The sequence below is a fragment of the Doryrhamphus excisus genome, linkage group LG4 (genome assembly GCF_037039965.1).
Source record: "Doryrhamphus excisus strain RoL-2023G ecotype Guam linkage group LG4, RoL_Dexc_Guam_v1.1, whole genome shotgun sequence".
In the NCBI taxonomy this organism is placed as follows: Eukaryota; Metazoa; Chordata; class Actinopteri; order Syngnathiformes; family Syngnathidae; genus Doryrhamphus; species Doryrhamphus excisus.
The window spans coordinates 20,642,563-20,660,883 of NC_136360.1; the positions used below are offsets into that span (position 1 = coordinate 20,642,563).

At 40.3% G+C, this 18,321-nt stretch overlaps 1 protein-coding gene and 1 long non-coding RNA gene across 3 annotated transcripts; one reads left to right on the plus strand and one right to left on the minus strand.

Annotated features, from left to right (window-relative positions):
* Window positions 1–246: 246 nt before the first annotated feature.
* Window positions 247–18,131, plus strand: tmprss9 (transmembrane serine protease 9). Its single transcript, XM_078790355.1, has 16 exons — window positions 247–257; window positions 1,532–1,736; window positions 1,819–1,946; window positions 2,022–2,089; window positions 2,171–2,346; window positions 2,429–2,473; window positions 5,738–5,851; window positions 5,928–6,093; window positions 7,275–7,549; window positions 9,330–9,472; window positions 11,779–12,025; window positions 12,111–12,224; window positions 13,661–13,829; window positions 13,948–14,213; window positions 14,286–14,422; window positions 17,619–18,131. The coding sequence occupies exons 2-16, from the start codon at window positions 1,589–1,591 to the stop codon at window positions 17,778–17,780; spliced, it is 2,358 nt and encodes a 785-aa protein (XP_078646481.1). The 5' UTR covers window positions 247–257; window positions 1,532–1,588; the 3' UTR covers window positions 17,781–18,131.
* Window positions 1,343–11,442, minus strand: LOC131129822 (uncharacterized). 2 transcript variants are annotated; one of them, XR_009129895.2, is made up of 3 exons: window positions 11,406–11,442; window positions 1,824–1,929; window positions 1,343–1,729 (listed from the first exon to the last, which is right to left on the minus strand). It is a non-coding gene; the product is annotated as an uncharacterized LOC131129822 (long non-coding RNA). The 2 variants fall into 2 exon arrangements; XR_013627307.1 differs by lacking the exon at window positions 11,406–11,442 and adding an exon at window positions 2,279–2,572.
* Window positions 18,132–18,321: the final 190 nt, after the last annotated feature.

Below are 18,321 nucleotides of genomic sequence, written 5' to 3' on the forward strand. Positions count from 1 at the left end.
TTACCTGCAAGGTGTGACCTCAAACAACACTTATAAGCCTAGAGAGGGATCAAGGAAGCTGGGAGGAGGAAGGTCTTAGGAAGGATTTGGGATGTTGCATCCATTTCCTAAAGTCAACTAAAAAAGGTGATCTACCCGTGGGACACGCCCCCCAGCTCAGGTGGACCAAATAGGGGTTGCTTGCAGACTTGGTTGTCCATTCACTCGTGTCTTCCTGTGCAGCTGAATGGAAATGGACTGAGGGAGGGGGAAAGGAGGTGAGTTACTTTTCTTCCACCTATGTACCGATGTACAGGCCATATAATGTTTATAATGTGCCATTTTTTAAGAATTTTTAATCACAAATGTTATCAAATTAACGATGAAAATTCGGGGCAAAATTATCAACTAGCAAAAGTTATTGTGAAAGGCCTAAATGCATAGCATTTCTTTGGATGGATGCATACAATTCATATTTAAGTGAATGATTTTGAAACACAATGGCCTGCATGTTAAATATAAACATCCTGTGTTCTTACACAATATAAGTACACACACATTTTGCCGTCACCAAAGCTGAGAATAACAATATTCTACTCCGCACTGCATCAAGTGTTTCTAATATTTGGTGAGGTTATTGGCCTCCAAAAGACTAAAGTGAGATGCAGTGCAGTTGGGCACCACTGTAAAGTACAACCACAATAATAAACATAAGGTCCATATATGTACTGTCATGTGTTCTTTTTGTCTGTTATTTTTATTTCATGCATTGTTCCATGCATTTCATTTTCTTCCATTTAATTGAATATCTCTTCCAGTTTCTTCCATTTAATTTCATGGATTAAATAAAAATTAGTGTACTGTAATTGTATTTCATGGTATTCCATTAATGTTAATGTTTTTTCATTTAATTGCATTTTATACAATTTAATTTTATTACATGTAATTTATTAAATTTAAGTCAGTTGTATTTAATTCCATTTAATTTGGTTTCATTTTATTCAATTTGATTCCATTTTATTTTATGTATTTCATTGTATGATTTAAAAATGTCATTTTACTCCATTCAGTTCTGTTTAATTATTTTTCATTTTTTTCTATTTAATTTAATTGTCTTCGTTTTTTTAGATAAATTAATTATTTTTTTAATTCAATTTAATGTAATTTTGTTTCATTTCACTATTTAGTAATTAATTTTATTTCATTGTAATTGATTTAATTTAAATTGATTATTTTTTTATTCTGTTTAATTTATATTCAATTAAATTTTATTTAATTTCATATTTTTAAATGTTGATGAATATAATGTAATAATAGCTTTTGATTTTATTTAATTCAATTTGATTTAAAAATAACATTTTAATTACATTTAATTCACTTTTATTTACTTCAATTTCAATACAAATTCAATGTTTAATTGAACATGTTTTTAAAAATTCAGTTTAATGTTATTTTATTGTAATATATTTCACATCATTCAATTTCATTAACATTTTATTTTATACAATTGAATACAATTTTATTCAATTTAATTTTTTCAAATCTCTGCTAGCTTTTCAGGTTCAGGTCGGCCATGTGAATTGTCATCTCAGTGCTGCCAAATTCCACAATGGATCTGAGGAAGGATGGGGGAGGCCAGTGGTCGACCCCAGGACCCTCTGCTGCTGCTCCCTCCGACTCCACATGCCACAGGAGCGCCTTGGTAGTCTTCCTCATAGTCTTCCTCATAGTTGGAGTCTTTGTGGGACTGCTTATTGGTGAGATTTCTTTGGTAAATATCACGTCGACATACTGTACATAGGACATTTGATCACATGTTGTCCGGTGGGGGGGCTGCAGCGTACCTGGTGCAGGAGCAGCATTACTTCGTGGAGACGATGCAGCTGAAGGGTCTCAAGTACAATGCATCTCTGCAGGATCAGAACTCGGGGTTCTCCATAGTGCTGACATCTGTTTTAAACACAAAGGTCAGTCTGACACCACCAAAACGTCAACTTGGATTTACTATGGAGTGTCCTGTGGAGTGTCATTTCCTTTCACAGATTAAGAATGTTTTTGCCTCGTCTTCGGTGTCCCATCACTATGTTGACTGCAACGTCATAGCTTATGGGTAATGAACAAAGCAAAATTAGCCCCATTTTTGTTGTCAAAGAGAATCAAACCTTCCGTTTTTTTGTTTTTCCCCCCCCAGCAACATGAACGGTGACGTGATGGCCACATTCAGACTGGTCTTCTGGGTCTCCAAAGTCCAGCAGTATTCTGAAAACTTCATTCAAGACCTGCTGAGAGCAGGGCTCACCTCCGTGATGCACGGGAACCCGATGGAGGTGCCTGAGTTTGGACAGATCAGCGCTATCGTCTTACTGGGTAGCAAACATGGCCCATCTGTTGGCTTCCTGGCGGGGGTCACACGTGCGTTGTCTGTCTCATCCTTGCCGTTATTCTGCAGGGGCCAGTGGGAAGTCCTTTTATGCTATTGGAGAAGATATGACAGGTGAGTTACACAGTTGTACTCCAATACTCCAATACAGTTATACTGTGACTTTTACTATGGCCAGCTGTGCAATAATCGTGCATCTTGATATTGTTTCGATCATTCCCTTCAACGAGTGAAAAACGGGTTGAGTGTATATCATAAATGACTGTGATTTAATATACAAGTCAAGTTTATTTATATAGCCCTTAATCACAAAAGAGCCTCAAAGGGCTTAACAAGCAGGCAACAGTACACTCTTAAAATGCTGGGTTAAAAACAACCCAATATGGGTTGTTTCCCAATCCAACGCTGGTTAAACATTGGACCAACCTCACGTTGGATTATTTTAACGTAACAAGTTGGGTTGGTTATCTTAACCCAACAATTGGGTTGTTCATATGACCCAACGCTGGGTTCATATTTACTACACTGCTGGGTTATTTCAACCCAGCAAATTGGGTTGCCAATATACCATATACAGTAAAGTCTCGTTATATCGATATCGGTTATAACGAATTACTGCTTATTACGATACTATTTTCATTTCCCGGCAAATTTCTAGTCTTTTATGATATGATTAGTTCCGTTAGTACGATACCCGGTTATTATGATAATCCGGTTACTACGATGCCCTTTTCATCTCCCGCCAGCCAATTTGGTCTGCTTATATCGATACAAAAGCAGCTTAAATCAATCTTTGCTTAAGGATTTCAATACCAAAAAAGATTGTTCTATGCTATAGAACAATGTCGAGTGCATTATTGCCCACTTTTAATGCAGTTCGGTGCAGGATCGGATATATCGACAGTCCGGTTATATCGATATTTTTTCCGACTCCCGACAATATCGATATAACGAGACTTTACTGTATATGTATGCATATATATATATATATATATATATATATATATGTATATACATATTTCCATTATGTAAAAGTAAAAAATGTAAAAAAATAAAAAATGTAAAAAAATTATATATATATCATCTTTTTAATTTTCTTTTATTTTTTGATTTTTTTACTTTTACATATTAAAAAAAAAAAAATTATATATGTATATATTTATATTAAAAAATTATATATATATGTATATATATATTTTTTTAAATTATATATATATGTATATATAACATATATATATAATATATAATTTATATAATATATATATTATATATATATTTTTTATTTATATATATATATTTTTTTTATTTGTTTTGATTTTTGGGATTTTTTACTTTTACATAATGGAAATCACAACCCAGCAGCAAATAACTTAGCACCCAACAGAGATAACCCAGCGAATTGGGTTCTCAGAATACCCAATTCAATAAAAAATTACCCAATTAAATGACCCAACAGGCTCAACCCAGCGGTTGGGTCAAAAAAACAACTCAGCATTTTTAAGAGTGTAGATACAGTAGATACAGTCGATGATAGACAATAGACGACATCCCCTGATCTGAACCCCTATCAGGGCAAGGAAAAACTCAAAACCCATTAGGGAAAAAGAAACCTTGAGAAGGGACCGCAGATTCCAGGATGACCAAGCTGCAATGGCGATTGCGAATTTCCGAATGGAAAAGGTTCTAGAGCCCGCATACTTCTTTCTGGCTCTCGGGATTGTCAAAAAAACGGCGTGTTGTGAGCGTAGGTTTCAATTAGGAGCATAGCATAGGGTACAATTAGGCCAACCAGATAAAAAGGTGCCAACCCGTGTAATATTTTGTAAACAAGAAGCAGAACCTTGAAGTCACATCTTAAATGAAGTGGGGGCCAGCGCAGGTTGGCTAGTATTGGAGAAATATGGTAATTGTATTGGTATGGTATAGTGTGGTAATATGGTATTGTAAGAAGTCATGCTGCAGCATTTTGTACTAACTGCAGGCTTTTGAGACTTGCCATCGGAAGACCAGAAAGCAGTACATTACAGTAGTCAAGGCCAGACATGAAAAATGCATGGACTAGGGTCTCTGCATCAGAAGTGGATAGAATAGGTCGTATCTTCACAATGTTGCGAAGATGAAAAAATGCTGTTTTAGTAACATGCTTAATGTGCTTATGAAAACCTATATATACTATGTATATACGTATATATATACCTCATACAGCATGAAAGCTTTAGTTTTCTGCAAAAATTAACATAATGCAACTATGTGGAACATGCTGTAAATTCCGGTGTATATGCTGCACCCACGAAATTTAGAGGACATACCAGATTTGTACGTATATAAGCCGCATGTGTCCACGTCATAAAATGGCATATTGTGGCACATACGAGTCCCTGAGAACCAGTCGGCTCCTTATTTGACAGGAGCCAATCATGAGATTGGCTAACCCTAACCCTAACCCTAACCCCTGACCCTAACCCTCTATGAAAAACACACAACTGAGGCTTGTCAACCCAGTGGGAATTGGCAGGGGTCGTTATTCAGTATAACAGTCTGACTCGGTCTGACTTCGTCTTACAAACAACAGTAAACTCATCACACGGCAACTTAACACCGAAATGTTTACAAACATGTGCTAATACCGGTTAAGAAAAGGTTTCCCATAATGCATGACGCATAGAAAATGGTGGCCAGCACTGCAATGCTGCTTCTGTCCACCAGAAAGAGCCAAAAGACCCTGACCCTGAAAGAGGCTGATGTCATTGCAGTGCTCCAATGAATGCGTTGCTCAGACACAGTGCCTAAAGGAAAATTTTTTTTTTTCAATTTAAAACTTATATTGGAGCATGTGTGTACATTTGCCAAATACACCTTTTAGGTGTTAAGCTGCTGTGTGATGAATTACTACTAGTGACACTAATCATTAATAAAGTGAAAGATTAATATTTGAAAGGAAATTATGGGACCTTATATAAAATGTTGAATTTATTATGATATATTTTATACAATGTTTAACATAGTTTTAAAACATATTGTTGTGTATTAATAAACATATCAATTGCATTTCAATGTATTTTTTAGCTTATTCAATTTAATTCAATTTAAATTCTATTTATTTTTAGATTTTCTATATTATTCTTTAATTTAATAAATTAATTAGATTCCATTTTATTGTATTCAATTGACTTTATTGACTTGGGTTGATGCCATAAATTAATTAAATTAATTAATTAGACAGTGGTTGAGATCTGGGCGTCATCCAATACAAAAAATGACTTAATTAAAATTTGAAATGGCACCATATTCATATATAGATATATATATTAATTTTGTCATGTATTATAATTAATCCTATATTAATACTATATTCCCATTTATTCCACCCAACTCTAGCCAGTTGTCCTGACAGCGACTTCAGCTGTGACAATGGCGAGTGTGTGACTAAAGTCAACCCAGAGTGTGACTTTGTCGCAGACTGTGCCGACGGATCTGACGAAGCTCACTGTGGTAAACCTCCTTTCCTTCTCTTCTTATTCACGTTAATGGTGAGCACTGGTCATCTATCCTCGTTCTTCCCCTGTAGCGTGTGGTTTGCGTAGCGCCGCGGGGAACCGCATAGTGGGCGGCGAAGATGCTCGACAAGGAGAGCTGCCGTGGCAGGTCAGTCTGAGGCTACACGGACAACACACGTGTGGAGCCTCCATCATCAACGAAAGGTGGCTGGTCAGCGCGGCACACTGCTTCGAGAGGTGGGTAGGAACAAATGCGTATAGGAACTTCATAGGCAGTGTGGACAAAGATATTGGGACACCAAACGGTCCCCACAAAGATGGAAGCATACAATGTCTTGGTAGTGCCAAACAAGTGCCATACAAGAACTGGATTTCGCCACTTCACACTAAAATGGCCGCCTTCCTGTTGGATTTCAGGCATGGGGTGGGGAGCTACTGAGCTACTACTGAGTAAGTTTTGGGGTGTCATGTTCGGAACCCATGTGAAGGTCCCAAAAATTAGTTAGGACCTCCACCTCCAGCTCAGGCTAACTGCAAAAATTAACATAATACAACTATGTGGAACATGCCGTAAATTCCGGTGTATATGCTGCACCCACGAAATTTCGAGGACATACCAGATTTGTACGTATATAAGCCGCACGTGTCCATGTCATAAAATGACATATTGTGGCACATACGAGTCCCTGAGAACCAGTCGGCTCCTTATTTGACAGGAGCCAATCATGAGCTATGAAAAACACAAAACAGGCTTGTCAACCCATTGGGAATTGGCAGGGGTCATTATTCAGTTTAAAAGTCTGACTCGGTCTGACTTCGTCTTACAAACAACAGTAAACTCATCACACGGCAACTTAACACTGAAATGTTTACAAACATGTGCTAATACCAGTTAAGAAAAAGTTTCCCGTAATGCATGACGCATAGAAGAAAATGGTGGCCAGCACTGCAATGCTGCTTCTGTCCACCAGAAGGAGCCAAAAGACCCTGACCCTGAAAGAGGCTGATGTCATTGCAGTGCTCCAATGAATGCGTTGCTCAGACACCATGCCTAATGGGAAAACCTTTTGTGTATTTTTTTCAATTTTAAACTCATATTGGGGCATGTGTGAACATTTGCCAAATACATCTTTTAGGTGTTAAGCTGCTGTGTGATGAATTACTATTAGTGACACTAATCATTAATAAAGTGAAAGATTAATATTTGAAAGGAACTTATGGGACCTTATATAAAATGTTGAATTTATTATGATATATTTTATACAATGTGAAGGTCCCAAAAATGAGTTAGGACCTCCACCTCCAGCTCAGGCTAACTGACCTAATTGATTGACTGATCAATGAAGATGTGTCTCAGTACTTTTGTCCATGCAGTGCATGAACTCTGAAGCGTATGAGACATTCCATACATTCATCAGGGACAAAAACCCAAAAGAGTGGACGGCCCTGGTCGGGGCCAGTCTGGTGAGCGGCGAGGAGTCCCAGACCAAAACAGTGAACATCAAGACACTGAGAGTGTCTCCGGACTACAACCCCATGACCACTGACACTGACGTGGCTGTTCTGGAGCTGGAGACCCCCCTCACCTTCAGTCCGTACGTCCAACCTGCCTGTCTGCCCTCCCCGTCTCACGTCTTCAGTCCTGGACAGAGATGCGTGGTGTCAGGATGGGGCTCTCTGCACATGTTCAGCAGTGAGTCCTGCGGCAGGGGTGTACCCCCAAAACATGAACAAAATGAAACTCGGATGTCATTATATTCTGTTGGGGAAATATGTTTGGGGGCCTCACGGGGACCGAGTGGTTAGCATATTGGCCTCCCCCATTCCAAAAACATGCTAGGTTAATTGGCCCCTCCAAATTGTCCATAGGTATGACTGTGAGTGTGAATGGTTGTTTGTCTATATGTGCCCTATGATTGGCAGCATAAAAAATGGATGGATGGATTTGTTTGTGGTCTGTGAACCTTGTTTCTGACCTTCTAAATATGTTTATTGAAACATTATTAGAGCCCTCTAAACATGAAATAATACCCCTATAGTCACATTTACACCCCTATTATCCAATATAGTAGTAATAAGAGAAACTAAGACATAAATACTCAAGTTAGCGGGGGAGTTCCTTCTTGTTCTTGATGACTTCCTGTTCTGTACAGTACTTCCTGTACAGTGGGTACTATTGTCTCATCAGTGTAGCATTACCGACACCTAATGACCAGTGTAGAATACTACACATCACCCATCTTTGAATGCATCTTCTGAAAAAGGGTATGTTCTAGATGTTCCCTTCTAAATGACTGCTTGTTGGGATCATCCGTAGCTTCCAATGAAGGTCTGGATTCTGGTTGAAGATATTTTGGATCATTCCTATTTCCAAAACATCTCCAGTTGAGTCAGGTTTGATGACTGTTGGCAAAAAACTGCTGATACCAACTGGAATCCATGCCACCTTCAACTTGAAGAAGATTTCCAGTACCTGCACTGGCCCCACAGCCCCCCAGCATGATGGAACCACCACCAAATGTTACTGTGGGTAGCAAGGGTTTGTCTTGGAATGCTGTGTTCTTCATCCACCATGCATACCGACCCTTGGTAAGTCCACATAACTCCATTTTAATTTCAGCAGTCCACAGGACCTTATTCTTAAATGAAGCATACCTCAAGCAACTCCAGAAAAGGTTTCTTCCGTGTGTACTTGAAGGATGCACAGTGACATCATCTGCACCAAGATCATGTTGTAGGTCTTTGGAGCTGGTCTGTGGGTTGACTTTGACCGTTCTCACCATCCTTGGCCTCTTCTTATGTAAGATTCTTCTTGGCCTGCCACTCCAGGTCTTAACCAGAACTGTTCCTGTGGCCTTCCAGTTCCTCACTATGTTCGTCAGAGTGGAACTCTCTGAGCTAGCTTTTGTATCCTTCCCCTAGACCATGATGTTGAACAGTCTTTGCTCTCAGGTCATGTGACAGTTGTTTTGAGGCTACCATGGTGCTACTCTTTCGAGAAGATGCAACTTAAATACCCTTTCTCATGATTGGCTTCACTTGTGTATGCAGGTCAAGGGTCAATGAACAATAACGGCCAAATGTATCCACCTGCCTACTGTAGTTTAAATAATGATTGCGGACTTTCTGTAAATTCTATAAAGTTCATTTCCCTTCTCATCTATCCCTGTGTTGGTCTGCTATATGATATATTGACCTGGAATGGATGATCCCAACAAGCAGTCATTTAGAAAGGAACATCTGGAACATTACCAGGGGTGCCCAAACGTTTTCATACCACTGTATTTCGTAAAAAAACTGTGAGTGCCAAGGGATTACTGTACTGTTGTACAAGCTGTACACTGACTACTTAAACTACATCCGAGTTTCATTTCTATGATATTTTGCATCAAAGAAATATATAAAATAAATGTTTGCTGAAATGTGAGGTACATTTGTGACATCCTAAATGAATCCAATCATCTCCATTTCAGGCGACGTGCCTCCCACCCTGCAAAAAGCTGTGGTTAAAATCATCGACTCCAAGGTGTGCAATAAGTTGCCCGTGTACAGGGGAGCAATCACAGCCAACATGATGTGTGCAGGCTTCCTGCAGGGCAAGGTGGACTCCTGTCAGGTGAGTACTGACTTAAAGGGGACCTATTATGCTTTCTCGTTCTTCCAGAATCAAACTAATTACTTTTGCTGTCAGCATAACGCCGTTACCATTTTCGACACCCCGTTACTGCACGTTACTGAAGCCTAAAAATATATCACCGACTTCAAAACTAATCTGCAGCGCAGTGAGAATGTTGCAGAATGACAAGGGAGGGTGTAAGATGAGGATTGGCTCAGGTTTAGTGATATTGCGTCTTCAGCCACTCAGAGAACTCGAGTGGGCGGGTGTTTAGAGCACATACGACACGCGGATTGGCTAAGGTTTAGTAAGATTGTGTCTTCAGCCACTCAGAGAACTCGAGTGGGCGGGTGTTTAGAGCACATACGACACGCGGATTGGCTAAAGTGTAGTAAAATTGCGTCTTCAGACACTCAGAGAACTCGAGTGGGCGGGTGTTTAGAGCACATACGACACGCGGATTGGCTAAGGTTTTAGTAATATTGCGTCTTCAGCCACTCAGAGAACTCGAGTGGGCGGGTGTTTAGAGCACATACGACACGCGGATTGGCTAAAGTGTAGTAATATTGCGTCTTCAGCCACTCAGAGAACTCGAGTGGGCGGGTGTTTAGAGCACATACGACACGCGGATTGGCTAAAGTGTAGTAAAATTGCGTCTTCAGACGCTCAGAGAACTCGAGTGGGCGGGTGTTTAGAGCACATACGACACGCGGATTGGCTAAGGTTTTAGTAATATTGCGTCTTCAGCCACTCAGAGAACTCGAGTGGGCGGGTGTTTAGAGCACATACGACACGCGGATTGGCTAAAGTGTAGTAATATTGCGTCTTCAGCCACTCAGAGAACTCGAGTGGGCGGGTGTTTAGAGCACAAACGACACGCGGATTGGCTAAAGTGTAGTAAAATTGCGTCTTCAGACGCTCAGAGAACTCGAGTGGGCGGGTGTTTAGAGCACATACGACACGCGGATTGGCTAAGGCTTAGTAATATTGCGTTTTCGTAGTTTTAATGGTTTTCAATCGTTACTTTTTCTTGGTACCTAGTTACTTTTGTAGTGGTGTAAGTCAGTTACTTTTTTTTAGAAGTAACTAGTAACTATAACTAATTACTTTTTTAAAGTCACATGTCCAACACTGCTAGCAAGTACTTAAAAGGAATTCCTGTTTGTGACGCTAGCTGCGAACGGTATAGAAGTTGATAATAAACGACGATTTATCTTTATAAATATGTGTTGCATCCCGAATCCGATCCGGAAGTAGAGATTGGACAGTCCCAAGTTTCTCAAGAAAAGAGGTTACTCCAATACATCTCTCAGTGGTAAGTATCTTTAGCATTTTTTTTAGCATCGGTAACCGAATGTGGCCACGAACTGTGATTGGAAACGGCTATTAGCAACCCCGCTCCGTGTATACAAGCGCTTTTGCTCCGTGATTAAACACAGTTAGGACACTGATAAACTGTTACTTACTGCTTGGTCAGTCCACACCACCAAGTAACGTTGGAAACGCAAAACAGTCCAGTGTGAAATGCCGTTGACAGATTAAAATGTATTTCTTTAGGGAATCGAACTCCAACCACTTGTGCCTGATGGTGGCGTTGTTAGGAATCGGAAACAAACGTGGCTTTGCTAGCAAGTAAACAGAGGAGCAGAGCACTTATCTGGGTTACAGACATGCCCATATAAGAAAACCCGCCCCTCTGTGACATCACAAAGGAACAGTTTTACCACACCTTTTGAAACGGAGCGTTCAGAGCCATCCCGCTCTTCTTTCAGAGCTCACTTCCATATGCGCAAACCTGATTATCTGAAACTATGGCATGGTTTAAGAACCAGAATACAACATTCTAACTACATTTATAGGTCAGAAACGCGGGAAAAGCATCATAGGTCCACTTTAAAGACTGTCTAGTCTAGTCTAGTCTACTCTTGCTCACCATCATGGTGGACTTCCTGCTTCATAGCGTGCTACTCAGGTGTGTTCTGTTGACATGGCAATGAGGACATCATGCCTCTTGGCCAAAGTTAGCTGGGATTGGTACGTCTCTACGACATAACTGACCCATTAAGAGCTAATTTCATACTATTTGACTTGAACCTTAATTTAGTTTTGTGCATTTTTCGGAAGCACAAATTGATTAATAAATCATTTTCAGTTCAAAAGTGTCCATTCTCTTATTCTGCTGTGCACTGCCAATCATTGTGAGGTGAAGTGTAAGATTATTTGTCTTCTTTCTCTCCTTCTTTCATTTGCTGTGAATGCGCTCCCTTGTGCAAAATGTTTACTCATTGTTTTCTATTCATTGCCAGGGCGATTCTGGGGGGCCTCTGGTGTGCGAGGGTGCCCCGGGTAGGTTCTTCCTGGCTGGGGTGGTGAGCTGGGGTATCGGCTGCGCTCAGATCAACCGGCCCGGGGTTTACTCCCGGGTCACCAAGCTCCACCACTGGATTCTTCGCCAAACTGACCCCCATTACTCAGTCCCTGAGTGGACTGTCACTGCTCCAGCTGCCAGTGGTCATCATCCATCCAGTCCCAGGACGGCCCCAGTACTTCCTGGTAATTGCCCTAAAGACCAATGGCTGCAAGTCAATTCACTGCCATGCACACACGCGACTCTCAATTTCCCCGCCATGTCTTCTAGTTTCCAACTGCAGCGGGAGCTTCCAATGCAGCGCCACTTCCTGTATCAGCAAAGTCAACCCAGAATGTGACGGAGTCCCAGATTGCCCCAATCAAGCTGACGAGAGGAACTGTGGTATGATGAAATATAAAAGACACTCGGCAACTGATCACGTAGTCCCAGACGTTATCGGTTTCACTGTTTTGGGGTTCAAAACTACTGTTGTCAGGACACAATAGAGACTCGTTTAGGCGCCCCAAACTTTAGAAGTCATATATATTTATTTTTTAAAACTGTATCAGCTTTGTGATCTGTGCAAACGCATATTATTAGTATCAAGTTCCGTTTTTTTTGCTCTCCTTTTTTTCTTTATTTTCAGGATTTTTATTTTTTCCCCAAACAATTTTTTATTTTTTTGTTTTCTTTATGATTTTAAAACAAACAAAAAAAACATTTTTCTCTAGTATTTCAACTCCATGCTACTAAAATTGTCATAAAATGACAAGTTGTTTCCCTGTTTCTGTTTTTTTGTAATTTTCCAAATATTTTAACTTCTTATGTTTTAAATTTTCGTCTCATAATTATGACTTTCCCGATTCTTCCCGTAATAGTTTGACTTTCTCCTAACATTACTGTTTCTGCAACCTCATTTTCCAAAAACAACTTTATTTTGTTTTGTTTCTCATATTACAAAACAAAACATGTTTCTTAATATTTCAACTTTATGCTACTAAAATGACATTATTTTCCCTCATATTACACATTTATTTATTTATCCTCATGAAATGGCAACTTTTATATTATATTTATAATTACAGTAAAGTCTCGTTATATCGATATCGGTTAAAACGAATTACTACTTATTACGATACCATTTCCCCACTGAGGGACGAATAAAGGCATATCTTATAAGGCATATCTTATTTTCATTTCCCGGCCAATTTCTAGTCTTTTATGATATAATTAGCTCCGTTAGTACGATACCCGGTTATTATGATAATCCGGTTACTACGATGCCCTTTTCATCTCCCGCCAGCCAATTTGGTCTGCTTATATCGATACAAAAGCAGCTTAAATCAATCTTTGCTTAAGGATTTCAATACCAAAAAAGAACACGGCGAACGGCTGCTTCCAGTCAACTTTATTTTTCACACTTCCACCACCAGAGTGCAGCACACACAGCGGAAAACACCCGTCCCTCGCGCCTACCCCTCCGGGTGGCAACACCTTCCCTATTGATGGTTCCGGTAACCGGTAATCACTACAGCGTAAGTTTATTTTTATTTACTGTAGTACAAAATTTATTGTAGTACAAAAGCATGCTAGATACGCAATCCATGAACTCAAGGAGAAAATTACATGCCATATCAAAGATCCGCCCACTTTTAATGCAGTTCGGCGCAGGATCGGATATATGGATAGTCCGGTTATATCGGTATTTTTTCCGACTCCCGAGAATATCGATATAATGAGACTTTACAGTATTTTCTTTTTTAAATGTTATGTGGCCAACAAAAAGCCCCCCAGCCACGCTTTGGACACCCCCGATCTAAGATATTTTTCCATTTCAGAATGCGGTGAACGTCCTGCGCTGGGCTCCAACAGGGTTGTGGGTGGGATCACAGCTCGCAGGGGGGAGTGGCCTTGGATCGGCAGCCTCCAGTACCGGAGACGGCACCAATGCGGCGCCACGCTCATTCACAGTAAATGGTTACTGACGGCGGCACACTGCTTCAAAAGGTGTTCCATTCGAAGACACCCATCCCACATCAAGTTTCCCTTTCCACTTTTTCATGCACTCCAAATCATTATTAAAGCGATACTACACCGCTTGACCCTGTTTGGTCCCCACCTGCAGTGACCCCAACCCCACCTACTGGGCAGCGAGGCTGGGATCTGTGCTGCGTTCAGGCGTGGGAGCCCTGGTCATCCCCATCCAGCGGGTCATCATCCACCCAGCTTTCAATAGCACCAGCATGGACCGTGACGTGGCCCTGCTGGAGCTGCTGGTCCCAGCCCCCGTGTCCCACACCATCCAGCCCGTGTGTCTGCCCTCGCCAGTACACGGCTTCCTGGAGGATGCAGAGTGCTACATCTCAGGATGGGGATCCATGAGGGAAGGAGGTAAGACGGAGAATTGGAAGATTTCTAGTCTTGGTCCATATTATGACGGGATTGTTTTCGTCATTGCGAAAGGTTCACTGACTAACCTGCTGCAGAAAGCCTCAGTGAGCATCATCGAGCAGGCGGCGTGCCAGGAGTCTTACGGGAACACGCTGACTCGTCACATGATGTGTGCTGGTTACATGCAAGGAGGCAGGGACTCCTGCTTGGTAAGATGGACTACCATGGTTCCTACAGCTCGTTCAAACTCCAACACTCATACTTTAGTGGCATTTTAGCTGAAAGGCCTATACTAGTACTTAATACTAGGGCTTAATGGGCTAAACCAGGGGTCACCAACGCTGTGCCCGCGGGCGCCCATGCTAAAAATAGCACTGGTCACAAATTATCATTGTTATTTTGTGCTTAAAATTTTGAATCAGAATAGCTTACATTAATGTATTTTTTTAAATTGTCTTATAACAAAAAAACAAACTCTTACCTCAAGTCAAAGTTCATGTGTGTGCACGCGTCCGATCACCGCTTTTCCGATATAGTGCAGCGGTGGTAAGGAGTTAGCTTACTCGTGCAGTTTAGCCCCCAAAAACATGTCAGAAAAGCGAAAAACAATTTTTCTTTACGTATTTTGAAGAAAAATGTATGTCTTATTTGCGGGATGACTGTTGCAATACCCAACGCGGCACAATGTGGAGAGACACTTCAAAAGTTGTCACGAAAGCTTCAATGCGAGCTACCCACCCGGTAGCGCATTAAGGACGGAAAAGGCCCGTTTGTTAAAGGCAGCTTTGGACAAACAAAGGACTTTTTTCACTAGGCAGGTGAAAAAATCACAGAAAGGTGTTCCCTCTGACTTTCAAATATGTGAGCACATAAATAAATGTTTCTTGTTTAAAAAAATATGTTTTTGTTACCATTATTGTGGAAAATAATCAATATAGTGTTACTACTACAGTAAACCTCGGATATATCGGATTCAATTGTTCACACTGGTTTTGTCCGATATAAGCGAAATCCGTTATATGCGTATACCGGAAAATGTCCGTTTTACGCATATATCGGATTTACGTATATCCGGTATATGCGCAAATCGGATTTTATCCGTTATAAAAAGGCACTTCCTTGACTATGTTTCCAATGTACCTGGACTGGGCAATGAAAAGAGACGTAAGGTAATGAGAATTGAACTTTATTGGACTCTGAGCATAACAAATTGTTAATTAAGCTAGGCCCTGTTACGCCCTACGTTAGGCAGGCCTACGTTATTTCCAATAGTGAGGTTAAGATCTCATTCACTGCTGTGCTAGTATTATTGACGTCACTCACTTTTATATTTGTCCTAAATCTGGAGCCAGGAGAAAGACACCATGCGGCCATCCGATATTTGCGAGGGAAATTGGAACGGGACTGGAGATTTTGTCCGAAATAGGCGAAATCCGTTATAAAAAATCTGATATATGCAATGAATTTTTATTGGAAATGCATTACAGAAAAATCGGTTCTTTTTTATCTGTCCGTTGTGAGCGAATTTCCGATATATCCGAGGTTTACTGTACTATTCCTTTTGTTCTCATTACTAAAAAGTGATCCGTGCAGTTTTGTCATTTTGGAAGTTCACCGCAAACACGTCATGTAGCCCTTCATACTATCCGTGCTCACAAAGTAGCCCTCGGCCTCAAAAAGGTTGGTGACCCCTGGGATAAACGATTAACAACTCATAATTCACTCATTCAATCTCAGCCATTTTTTGATGATTTTGACAGATTTGTAGTCATTTTTAGTGTGTACTTGGGCTATATCAGTGCTTCTCAATTATTTTCTGTCATGCCCCCACCCCCCCCAAGGGACAGACATTTTTATGGTGCACCAAACATGCGGTCTATGCTATTGTGGAGTTGCATCATCACTTCTTTCAGATTTTAGCTCACAGCTCAAAGCAAAAAAATCAGCCCATAGATGACTCGCTTTTAAAGATACTCATATGCCAAAGTACCACTGTTTACATGACAATAAAAAATACAGCAGTACTCCAATTCATTGAACACGTTAGTAAGGCGTTAACTTGGCCAGCCCCAGTTAATAGATGATGTATTGTATATGGATCAACAGCAATACATATACATCTCTCTTAGTCCTGGGTATCTAGCCTTTATTTTGTGTGAGTGCTGGATTGAGTGGAGGTAGTATATGAAGAGCTTGCAACCAAAAGGCGCTAAATCCAATTTTCACTAAGTTGCATGTTTTTCATGAGTTTAATAGACCTCTGTCATGTGTATCCAAATCACATATTTTGGTCTTGAAATCATTTTAAAAAATATGAAAAAAAGTGATATGAAATTTATGCTTTCAACCAAAAGGCGCTATTTCCATTTCAGATTTCAACCAAAAGGAGCTAAATCCCTTTCTTTATTCTTTATTCTGATTGGCCCAAGTTTCCCATCTATTGATAATCTGACCAATCAGAGAGAAGAATACAATTGGCACTGCACATACAGAAAGCCAGTATCAGTGCGCATCCTGTTTTGTTTGTGTACATTAAGTACACGTATGATAGTTACAGTATGTTATGCAATTCAGGAGAACACAAATTGTGTTTTTACAGTATTCTGTAACATGGAAGTTTTTTTTACGCCATAAAAGGCATGTCTCTACCTTGACACCTCCAACTTTCATGAGAAACATTATTTTACTTGTACTAAAAAACATACAATGTAAAGAGTTTGTAATGAGATGATTTTTGTCACTGTCACCTTCATGGTGCAGTCAAATATGAGCACTGCTTTTAATAACATTTTTATTAATTTAATTAATAATAATTATTTTGTATTGTATGTTGAGAATGGCTTCTGTGTTGTAATTATTTTATTAGCATAGCACATTAAAGCACCTTACATTCTTTTACAACAATGCCATTGAAGAAGTTAAAGGTGACTTCAAATTTATTTCAGCCAAAAGGCGCTAAATCCATCATTTCAGCCAAAAGGCGCTAAATCCGAAAAAATAATAATAAAAAAAATATATATAAAATACACGGTGTGTGCAGGATTTTTATAGCATGCATTTTTAAGACCTATATTGATAGCTCTTTCATTTGCAATATAGACTTGATGACCAAATAGATTGATATGTGCGTAATTAAAAATCATTGATTTTCTCGAAATCAGTCAAAATGGATTTAGCGCCTTTTGGTTGCAAGCTCTTCATATGTAAGGTTGCTTTCCTTATCCCTCTTAATGGAGGGAAGAGACTTTTGTCCTCGAGACACAGAGCTCCCTTTCAGCCGTGCCCAGCATGTAATGTTCCCATGTAAGGAAACCCACGTGCATTCCTGCCTCCCTCCAAGCCATCAAACTGGAACCACCTTTACACTTCATTTTACACTTAAAGCGACTCTCCTCCATCATGCAGGGAGACTCGGGGGGTCCGCTGACCTGCCGTGAAGGCTCCGGCCCGTGGTTTGTGGCTGGGGTGACCAGCTGGGGACACGGATGCGGGCGAGTAGGTTTTCCGGGGGTTTACACTCGAGTGACTTCCGTAAGGAAATGGATATCCACATTCCTGCCCTTCTGAGGTTGGGACAAGCAGCTTTGACCCACGACAACGTGACAATGGACTCGATGGAAAAACCATTACACTCAATCGCAACAGTATTGACTTTGGTGGCCTCCTGGGGGCACGGGTGCTGGGCGGAACTTTACTGTGGGAATCTTCAACTATGTAACTATTCGAGTATTTATTACAACTAGGACATTGGGTACACCTGCTAACTACAAGCACCATAATAAACATACAGTATACACATTCAGGTGCAGGTGTACTTCCTGTACAGACAGATGATGCGTTTGAGGTTGTGTTCATTTCAGGGGCGTTTCAAATGGTATTAGCATGTTTCTTTGAATAAAAATACTCCATAAAGCTCAAGCTGTGTACGGAGTGAATCTGCTTTCTTCTCCTCTTGATTCCACGGCCTCCTCCCCCCGACCACGCCTACACTTGTGACACAATGAAAAATTTAAATGATTTAAAATATATATAATATACATTCATTCATTCATTTTCTACCACTTATCCTCACGAGGGTCGCGGGGGTGCTGGAGCCTATCCCAGCTGT

What these genes read in the sequence shown, in the direction of transcription:
- tmprss9 (XM_078790355.1), top strand. Translation starts at nt 1,589, where the DNA reads ATGGATCTGAGGAAGGATGGGGGAGGCCAGTGGTCGACCCCAGGACCC. An exon ending in AGCTGACGAGAGGAACTGTG is followed by an intron (nt 12,225 to 13,660) that starts GTATGATGAAAT and finishes TTTCCATTTCAG; the next exon opens with AATGCGGTGAACGTCCTGCG. An exon ending in GAGGCAGGGACTCCTGCTTG is followed by an intron (nt 14,423 to 17,618) that starts GTAAGATGGACT and finishes TCCATCATGCAG; the next exon opens with GGAGACTCGGGGGGTCCGCT.